This window comes from Diospyros lotus, chromosome 15 (genome assembly GCF_014633365.1).
Source record: "Diospyros lotus cultivar Yz01 chromosome 15, ASM1463336v1, whole genome shotgun sequence".
Classification (NCBI taxonomy): Eukaryota; Viridiplantae; Streptophyta; class Magnoliopsida; order Ericales; family Ebenaceae; genus Diospyros; species Diospyros lotus.
In genome coordinates, this window is record NC_068352.1 from 4,542,538 (window position 1) to 4,553,406 (window position 10,869).

At 39.8% G+C, this 10,869-nt stretch overlaps 1 protein-coding gene across 1 annotated transcript; it reads left to right on the forward strand.

Moving 5' to 3' along the window:
• The first annotated feature begins 7,947 nt into the window (after positions 1-7,947).
• Positions 7,948-10,264, forward strand: LOC127792323 (putative calcium-transporting ATPase 13, plasma membrane-type). Its single transcript, XM_052322784.1, has 2 exons — positions 7,948-8,577; positions 8,717-10,264. Exons 1-2 carry the CDS (start codon positions 7,948-7,950, stop codon positions 10,262-10,264), a joined length of 2,178 nt encoding a protein of 725 aa, XP_052178744.1.
• Positions 10,265-10,869: the final 605 nt, after the last annotated feature.

Genomic DNA, 10,869 nt, shown 5'->3' on the forward strand with positions numbered 1-10,869 from the left:
ACGCCCAAATGCCATTGCTGACCCCTTTTGGCTGAAAGATGTAAAAGAACGCCTTGACATTTGCGTATCGACCGAGGAAGCAACATAACACTTCGAATGCTCAAATGAACACCCAGCTATTCGGATGAAGTTGGGTTGGGGCCACGTTCAACATCGCCAGAATAGAGCTTTGGAATTCGGTGTAGGGAAGGCATAGATAAAGCCGTAAGAAAAATGTCTTGTATATGAAGATTAACCCAGCATTGGCCTCCGAGTCTAGCTCCATGAAGACCCTTTCTTCTTCCCCACACGGCTTGCATTTGAACAAGCTCTCATCCCCCTCGGCTAATAAGAAAATCCGTGTCCTTGACATGACAACATCATCGGGAGAATCGTACATCGAAGTGACCTTGGCTACGTCCTCACTCACCCAGCCGTATTTGTCGCTTGCACCAGAACTTATTGCAAGGGCTTTCTCAGCCATGGGTGGAACACCTACACTGTTCTCGGAAAAACCAAGGAACACAAAGCAATCAAAACTCGGCACCTAGCATAAGTTCTAGATTCACACCCTAACTTTCCCTATTACACCTAACCGGTGGGACTCGTCAACGGACCAGGTGACACGCTTATCGCCGACGAATCACGCTACCTCGGACTCACCAAAAACCCTTCTTTTTTACAAAAGCAAAAAACTAAATTAAAAAGGTTAGATAAATTATCTTAAGAGAGAAGAAAGTTGAAGGAATCAAACATGAGTGAAACTTGACCACCATCGGAAAGGCCCGACCTCAACCGGAATCGAAGAGAAATGGAGGTGTAGAAGACTAACAAAGAAGCAATACGAAAATGGAAGCAAGCACAAAAGGTAGGAAGAGAAGAGAAAATGAAGGCTTTATAGGTACCCTACGACACATCCAATCGCCGAAGTCCATCCGTTACGTAACAACCATTGGGATCACGCCACTTATCACACATTGAAAAATGAAGAGCATCTCTCCACCTACAGCACACCGCCTTTCCCCCTAGGCCTGACGCCTCGAATTTCAGAAAACACGAGTGCTATGTCAAAGCATTAAAAACGGTTGGAGCTCTACGCGGGCTTTTTCAAAAATTAATACATCTAAAAACCCACCAACTGCACATCAACCTCAATCACCTCGGTTACACATTCCAAGTTCGGCCTCTGACTAAAAGTCCGATCTCTTCTACTAAATGCACCCCGAGCTCTCTTACGATGACTCAGTAATCCGAGCTCAGAAACTGCCCTCGTGAACATTTGACCTGGGGGTCTCATCTGGAGCTTAACTATCTCGATCTTACACGTCAAGAGTTCAGCCATCGTCTTTGCATTTTAAACTCGAATGCTCACACTCGCGAACATTCGACTTATGGGGTTGTGGACCATATTGTCCCAATCGGGCACCGCCTAATAGAGGCCCAAGACCTCTATCGGCCTTCTGGCCCAATCTCATCCCCATACTTACCAACAGTTATCATCATTACCATTATACCCGCAACACTCCAGTGCCGATTACAGGTTCCATCCGCATTTAAGGCAGCACTTAATGAAGGTCCCGTCGGCACCATACCTCTGATAAGAGTCTCGCTGGCGCCCAATATCTCCATCGTATCCTGCACCAACACCCCAGGGCTTGCTTACATGCCAATAAACTTTTTTTTTTCTCTCTATATAAGCTAACCTACTCACAAGTCAAGATATGTTCTTTCTAGCCCCTCAACACTCTGCCAATTAAATCTCTTACTCACTTTACCATCGGAGTGTTTGCAGGTGTCGCCACACCCTACTTCGGTCATTGAAACCAGCTCCGAGAGTTATCTGAATCTCTTTGTTTAGCAATTCTTTGGGCCAGAAGAAAAACTTTTTAGTCATAACCCTAAGTGTCAATCTAATTTCCTCTAATTTAAATTGAAGAGGTCATTTAAATTGATTAAATTGATCACTTTATAAGGAAAGGGTTTAGCTACACCCAAGCTTTTTGAGTGTTACTATAGGTGTAATACCCCAAGGGACTAGAGAATGATAGTTTATATCAAGAATATAAGTAAGGAAGGAAATAACACCAAGAACTCACTGGTTAAGCGTACTTGAGATGGAAAAGCTTAAGAATAGGTGACCCCTGAAAAGTTCACATAGGCCCATCAAGATAAGTTGTTCCGATCCTTCCTATCGCTCGATGCGGGATGCTACAATTAGAGCTGACCCTTGGAGAATGCGGTCCGATGAGGACGGGGAGTGGCGTCGGGGCGGGAAGGCCTAAACAAGGAGCTGTTCCTGGTAGGTTTTGTAATATCCCAAAAATTCAAAAATAATTATTCAAACCGGTGTTTGAGGACATTATTGAATATTTGAGATTTTAAGAGAAAGTATTTATTTATATGGTTTTGAGGAAAATAAGGAATTAAAGGTAAATAATTAAATTATTTGGAAATGTTTAATTATGTAATTTGAGGAAATAGGAAATTTGGGAGTATTTTTGAAATAGGAAAATAAATTAAATTGGTGAAATTATGGAAATGTCAGGGTATGAATGAAATAAGAAAGAAATGAAAGTGAGGGGGCATGTGTAATTAATGGGAATATTGGGAGCTGAAATGCGATTTCCAGAAGCGGACAAAAATGACCTTAAGTATAATATAGTGTGCACATAAGTTGAGGAAGCCGGTTGGCGCGGGCGGTCGCGTGCGAGGGTGTTCGCGTGCTGGGCGAGGGATTGAATCACGGGTCATGCGCGTGCGCTGGGGGAGAAATTCATTGATTTTTCCAAACCATGGCGCCCAAAACGGCGTCGTTTTGCGGCCCAGAGGCGGTCATGCGCTGGCTGCCACGCGGCAGTCTCTGGCAGCTTCTTTCTTTTGCTATTTTAACTCCCGATTTTGGGAGCATTTGGCCGAGGGAATTAACAGCAGTGAGAGGGGAGAGATTCCAGTGAAAGAAATAGCCCGCGCGGAAGCTAAATTGGAGGAGAAATCTGAGGAAAAATTGGAGGAAAGTTCAAGCAAATTAAGGTTTGAATAATTAGGTAAGCTGTGTAAATTATGCAAGTAAATTTACACGGTTTGAAATTTAAATTATGGTGTAATTTTATTAATTTTAGTTGATTAAACCATTATTTTGCTGTGCGTATATTATTTTGATTGTGAGGATTTATGTGGCAGTGAGTGTGCCGTGTGCCAATTTATATATCTATATGTATATATGTGTAGTCAAAGTGTGAGTGTGAATCAGTGGTGAGTGCAATGAAATTGAAATGAAAAGAACAGTTAAGGAATGCTAGCCGTAAGTGCATATAGGTAAGTTGTTATTATTATAAATTAATTAATTAATTATATACATTGAGAATGTTACTGGTGTGATATAATTTAAATTAAATTTAAGATTCGTTGGGGTTTTATTTACAGAGTGCCTTCATGGGATCTTAGACGGTTAAATTATTTATATTACACTGTTAGATTTAATTAATGCGAGTCAGGGTTTTATTAATAGTTATTAAACGCTTTACTTCGCAGCGAGAGTGCAAGAAAAAGAGGAAACGACCGTGTAAAGGCAAGCTTCTAACCCTCTCTTCCTAATCTTTAATTCCCGTGAAAGACCCCGTGATTTCCTGTATATTATCACCTCCCTTACTTTAATTCAGCACCTAGCCTTATTTGTTGAATTATTATTCATTGGGTTTAATTTAAATTAAATCCAGAACCTCTAGAGTTTTATTTGTTGTGAGTTTACGGGGGTTTGTATCGCCCCCATTCCTTTGGGAATGATACTGAACCAGTTTGGGAACTAGATTTCTAGACGTGCGGATTTATGTACGATTTTATCGGGTTTATTTACAGTTTTCTCGGATTTATTTATGGTACGGTTAGAGCTATCGAGCAGTAGGGCAGGGGTCGGTTGTTGGTGATGTTGGGGTAGACTATTGTACGGCCCTGAAGTGGACCGTCGGGTGGACACTCCTTATCACTGGCCGTTGACCGGTGCCGGGCACTGCTGATTAGCTCTGCCAGTATGTGATTTACTGCACGTTTAGATTTATTATATTGTTGTCCATGATTTGATATGCACATGGGTACGGGTTGCATATTGGGATATTCATTTATTGAGTATGCTTGGACACGGACATGCTAGCTTGGTCAGGTTGCATCCAGCACGGGCATATGCATCGCGTGTGGTTTACTATGTGGGCGGAGCATGGCCTGATGCCTGGATGTATGGGCGCCTTGTATCATGTTGATGCTTATTACGCCATTGCATTTTATGTGCATTGCATGGATACTGGTAGTATTTAGTTCTCGGACGGGAGTACCGTTCCGAGGGAGCCTATGGCTCGGCTGTCGGGAGTACCGACAGGGACAGGTGTCGGGAGTACCGACATGGACGGGTGACGGGAGTACCGACCCGGGACAGCGCGCACAGGATGCTGGAGGTATTTGTTACCGTCTAGGGCAGCGACAGGTTGGTATGGGACTTGGGTGCCAGGTGTCTTATGTGGGCCCCAAGGACCGGTATCTGCTTTTATTATGCTATATTATTGTGTTGTAGCGTCTCATGGCTTGTGTGTGCCTGGGGGTTTATTCTGGGGAGAGATTTCTGGCTTTGTGCAGCCTTCAGCCTCTCTTTTCTTATGCTTGCTGAGTCTCTCGACTCACCTTGTTTTTTCATCATTCCAGGTAATGACAGCGTGGGCCATGGCAAGGGAGTTAGCTTTTGGTGGCAGAGTTTGTATGGTGTACAGGCAGTCCCGTCAGTCCCGGTCAGCTCTGATGGTTGAGTAGAATTTACTCTGTTATTCTTACTGTGCCAGGTTATTCCTCGAGTCTTGTGTATGTCGGCACAGGAGTCTGTATTCATTTAATTACCATGTGACCGTTGTGATAGCGAGGTACCCGTAGTGCATGCATGTGTTTAGCTTCGCTTCCGTTGCTCTCTTTTTTAAGTATGCATGCCAGGGTGGTTTTGGTCTGGTGTTTCATTATTTTTCCTCTTCCGTAGGCGCTCCCGTTCGGATAGTCCGGGCGACTGGGATATCCGGGCGGGGGTGCTTACAGGTTTCTAGGGATGATAGCCTCCAAAGGAGAGAAGATCTGGGACTAGTTGTAAGGTCGTATGACGAGAACGTCATGTGCTCAAGGGGGAGAGAATGTAATACCCCAAGAGACTAGAGAAGGGTAATATATATCAATGATAAGTAAAAAAGGAAACAACACCAATTAAATACCTTTTGAGTTGAATGTAGGCATAGAACTCCCGGATTAAGCGTACTTAAAATAGGGAAACTTAAGGATAAGTGAACTCTACGAAGTTCACATAGACCCATTAAGATAAGTTATTTCGATACTCCCTATTACTCGATATAGGATATTACAATATGAAAGCCTGGGAGCCAAGGTCCTACGCCAACAACACGATTGCTGCAGACTTGGCCTAGAAATTGGCCAGACAAGTGCTAGCCAACCAAGCCAATGCTTGGTATGACAATTTATTTTATTTTATTCTTTTAAATTTTCACATATATATACATCTACTAATTTGGTTAAATTTTACTATCATCCCACTTAATTTAATTCACACTTAATTCATTAAGTTAGAATTATCTTTCGAGTCTTGGTCGCACCGACACCAATTAAAATTTGTCCAAGTTCATATTTAATTTATGCAAGTCAATTATCACAAAATAAAATTTATTTAAAATTTAAAGAAACCTTTTGGGTGTTACATTTCATATCCGTTTATCCAATTAAAATTTGAGAAGTAACTTAAAAAAAAAATCATAACTTTGACCAATTCATCATTAATCAATTCAATCTCTCTCTTTTTTTTTTTTTTTTTTGAAATTCAATCTAATTTAAATGTTTGCCTTTATATTTCAACTCCTAAAAAAATTAGAATGAGTCACTGTATATTTTGTTAAAAAAAGAAAATTATAATTTCAATAATCACATTAATATTAGGTATTATTCCTCTCTTTATACTACGCTATATGACTTTGTTTGATAGAGATTTAGTAATAGAATAAAATAAGAATAAATGAAATAAAATTTAGAATATTCTTTTATCTTTCAAGAGAGTAGAATCTATAATCCTAATGAGAAATAATAAAATGCATGATGTGCAATGGTTCTATTAATTAAAAAACAAGACTATAGTACCATTTTAACAAAATATAGAGTACGATTAAATCCTAATCTATCTAAACTTAACTCCATTTAATTAAAGATAGAGTACCATCAAGTCATAATCTATTTCACCCTAAACTCCATTATTAAAGATTAATATACATGATGTGAAAAATAATAAAAGACTATAATACCCTTTTAAATTAAGCATGCCAACATGAACCCATGCAAAACGAAAAGCAACAGCATAGTATATATAAAGGATCAAAAGGTCCCATAGAAAGGCCATTAAAGGGTTTGGAAATGAAAAGGTCCCACATGAAATGAAAGAGTGGAAGGAGCATAAGGCCAGAGGATCCCGCCTTTGCATGGAAAGGAGAGAGGGTACAAGCACATTAACAATCTTGAAGTCTTCATTTAATGAATATGTATAATTTATTGAAGTTGAATATATAATAAAATGTATAAATTCTATATATAAATAACATATTCGATACATTTATGAGATTGTGCCTATCATGTGTTGGAGGGTTTGTTACTAAGACACAGGAGAAGTGGCGCTCCTGCATTGGCCCGCTCCACTAAAACTCGAGTTTTCCCTTATGAATTGAGTGATGGATAGATGCATGAGCATGACATGCTGAAGGTGACGATTCCTTCAACAAGACAACATTACGTTTCTCCTCCACCTCGGCTACAATTTTTTATTCTTTAATTAATTGATTTGGGCTTCTTCCCCGAAGATGCCCACTATGAGTATGAACAGCAATATATATATGCATGCATTCATATATTTAAATATCTACTAATTTACTTAAATTTTACTATCATCCCACTTAATTTATTAAGTCAAAATTATTTTTCAGGTCTTGATAGCATTGACATCAATTAAAATTTGTCCAAGGTCATATTTAATTTATGCAAGTAAATTATCACAAGATAATTTTTTTTTAAAATTTAAAGAAACTTTTGGTGTTACACTTCGTATTCGTTTATCCAATTAAAATTTGAGAAGTAACTTAAAAAGGAAAAAAACATAACTTTGACCAATTCATTAATCAATTCAATCTCTCTCTTTTTTTTTTTTTTTGAAACTCAATCTAGTTTAAATGTTTGCTTTTATATTTCAACTCTTAAAAAAAATTCGAATGAGTCACTATATATTTTGCTAAAAAAATAAAATTATAATTTCAACAATGGCATTAATAAATATCAGCTATTATTCCTCTCTATATTCTACTATGCTATATGCGTATCCTCGAAGATGGTGATTTGGCCGTTCATTAACAATTGGGCAGCTCATCCGCCTTCACTGACTCTCCAAGTCTAAGTACATGACTTGGAGAGTCATGATGAAAGTCGGATATCTTTGGAATGATTTTCGGTCAATTAGCAATGATTTTGGAAGGAAATTTAATTTGAGTCACGACAATGACAATGGGCATCATCAATTAATAGTAATTATTTTATAAACACTAATACACCCTAGGATTCTTCCTTTACGTAGATGGCATCATCAAGAATACACATTGTTTCTAGGGCATCATCAAGAATACACATTGTTTCTATAAATTATTATTATTTTTTCGCCCAAATCTTTTGCCTTTTACATTGTAAGTAGTTGGGTTATGTTTACTTAAAGTTAAAAATTGTTTAATAAATTTTTATCCTTTTAAGTATCGGTAGTTGGTTCTTACTTAACTGGATCTTCTTCAAAAACCTAGCCAAGCCAATCGTCTCTCACTTTCCCATTTCATGGCCGCTCCATTATCTTCAATCCACTCATGTCCTGTTCTTGGGCCCAAGTTTAGCCAATCCCGAGTTGCTCAAACAATGGAAGATGGCTCCAATTCCTTCACAATAAGCCCACAAAGACTGGAGGAACTGGTTCAAGCCAACAACATCACTGAAATTGTTGCTGCTTTAGACACCAACACTGATTCTGGAATATCTGGAACCTGTGCAGACCTCATCCGAAGAACCCTAGCATTCGGATCCAACACTTTGGAATATCGGCCTTCTCTTGTCGACGCCAAAGGATTCCACCAATTCATTCTCGAAGCTCTCAAAGATTCACCAATTATCCTCTTGCTGTGCTGTGCAACGCTCTCTACTGTGATTGGGATCAAAAGGAGTGGGCTTCGAGAAGGGGTTCTTGATGGGGCCATCGTACTTCTTCCCATATTCATAGCGGTCAACTTTGGAGCCATTTTCAGATTTGCGAAATCTAGAAGGATGAGGAGGTTGCATAGGAAAGCGACAAAAACTGTGATGATTTTGAGAAGTGGGGAAGTTCATCGGCAACCAGTTCCTCAAGTGGTAGTTGGTGATGTAATTTGTCTGGAGCCCGGCGATTGTGTCCCAGCCGACGGGCTGCTGATCAACCCCCGCGATTCTTTAAAGCTGGATGATGATCGGTGTGATGGGTACCGGAATCAGCCCTCTGTGTTCGCGGGTGCAAAAGTGTGTAACAATAACAGAATTGTTAAATCAAAAAGTGCCACACACTCAGTATTCACAGCCATAAGATCATATTTATTTCGAAGCAGATAATTTTCTGATTTTGAGGTCATGACTAATTTATTTTATTTATCGTTTCAAGGTGGTGGAAGGGAACTGCCGGATGCTGGTGACATCAGTTGGGAAGAACACAGAGAAGAGCAAGCTGACAAAATCAGTGAGTTTTCGCCACCAAAACGAGCCATCCAAACTGGAGATTTCCATTGCGAAGATGAACTCTCGCTTGGAAGGGGTCTGGTTGATTGCCTTACTTCTTGATCTCGCAGTGCAAGCAGTGAAATGCTTCGTTTGGGGATCTTTCCAATGCGATAAAGATCACATTCTCGATCCCACAGGTGTGAAGGACACAGTCGAGGAGATAATGGAGGAGTTCACAAAACTAATGATGAAGCAAGGGTTCAGGTTTTATCGCTTGGTTGCAATGATTTGCTTATTGATCTTTTCCTCGAGAGATGGGTTACCTTTTGGAATCTCTCTCTCTCTAGCTTATGCAGCTAGGAAATTAATGGAGCTGTATCAAGCCAAAGTTCAAAAACATGCAGCTTTCGCAACATTGGGCTTGATCACCACCGTTCTCTTGGGAAAAACCAGCGATTTAGTGAACTTAAATATTGAAGCACGTAAAGAATATGGCATAGATATCAAGCTAGTTGTAGATGATGATCTGAACACTGCAACTTTCATGGACAACAACTCTGGAATTGCCATGGAAGACGGAATAGTGATCGATAAAGCATCAGAATTTCGAAACCTCTCCAAAAAAGACCAATTAAAGATGGCAGATCGGATCCGTGTAGTGGCCTGCTCCTCCCCGTCCGATAAGCTGCTGTTGTTGCAGCGCCTGAAGAAGAAAGGCCAAGTCGTTGCTGTCGCTGGAGCCTCTTCGAGGGACTCTCCAGTGCTAGAAGAAGCAGATTTAGGGTTTTCAGTGGGTGAAAATGCTGGAGAATTGGCCAAGGAGGCCTCGGATGTCATCATAATGGGCCAGAAATCTGTCAATAATATCTTCCCCATTTTAAGGTTTGGAAGGTGTGTCTGCAACAACATCCAAAAGTTTGTGCAGTTGCAGCTCACTCTCAACATTTCTGCCTTCACCATAAACTACATTCCTCTACTTTCCAACATGCGGGAGCCAATTGGGCTTTTGGAGCTCTTGTGGGTTAACCTAATTATGGACATTTTTGGTGCGTTGGCTCTCGCACAGCCACCACCAATTACAGAGATTGCACTGGACCCACCAAAATTTGGTGAAAAGGGATTTCAATATTTAAGCAAGAGGGTGTGGAGAAACATAGTTGTTCAAGCTTGCTACCAAGTCGTTGTTGTATTGGTCCTTTACTTCAAGGGGAAATGGATTCTAGGCACAAATCAAAAGGTCTTAGAAGCCATGATCTTCAACTGTTACGTGGGCTTCCAGGTCATTGTGTTGATCAATGCTAGAGGAATCCAATATGGAAGAAAGGAGAATAACGTGTTTTGGGTCCTCGTTGCGGCCATTGTTATTCTGCAAATAGCATTCATGGAGATTATGGCTGTTCTCGCTCATATGGCAAGGCTGGATCTCAAACAATGGGCTCTCTGTGTGGGAATAACAGCGTTCTCTTTGCCTCTTGGATGGGTTGCCAAATAGAAGGGCTTCATCATGTGCAGCAGACGATGATGATGACGATGTGGGTTTCTAAATATGACATATATATACCTTTGTAATTATATGTAAACAAGTCTAGATGATGATGTGAAAAGTCTATTTAAAAGCTGGAGAATGCCATACATAAATAATGATGATGATGATATAGGGGTTTCCAAATATGATATTTACATAACAATGCCTGTTATCCTTTTTCCTTTGTGATTATGGATATATAATATAACTTTATATGATGTTGTGTAAAGTTATTTTAGAGATGATAGTGATGATGATATAGGGTTTCCAAATATGATACGTACAAACCGTGCATTTAGATGTTTATTTACCCGTTTTAATTTGGATGAATAAGTCTATATGGAAGATATGAAATGCTTGAGTTGATAAAGTTGAGTTAATTTGTACATGAAGTCTCTTGTTCGTGGGTCTATTAAAACTAGCAAGTGTCTATCATGTTTTATTTTTCCCTATTTGAGAGTCGAAAAAGTTGCCCATCATAGGCATCCCGAGTGACAACTCCAATGGAGAAGACAACAACGACGACAAACCACCATTAATAGCCGACAGTAGCAGTAGTAGTATAGTATTAG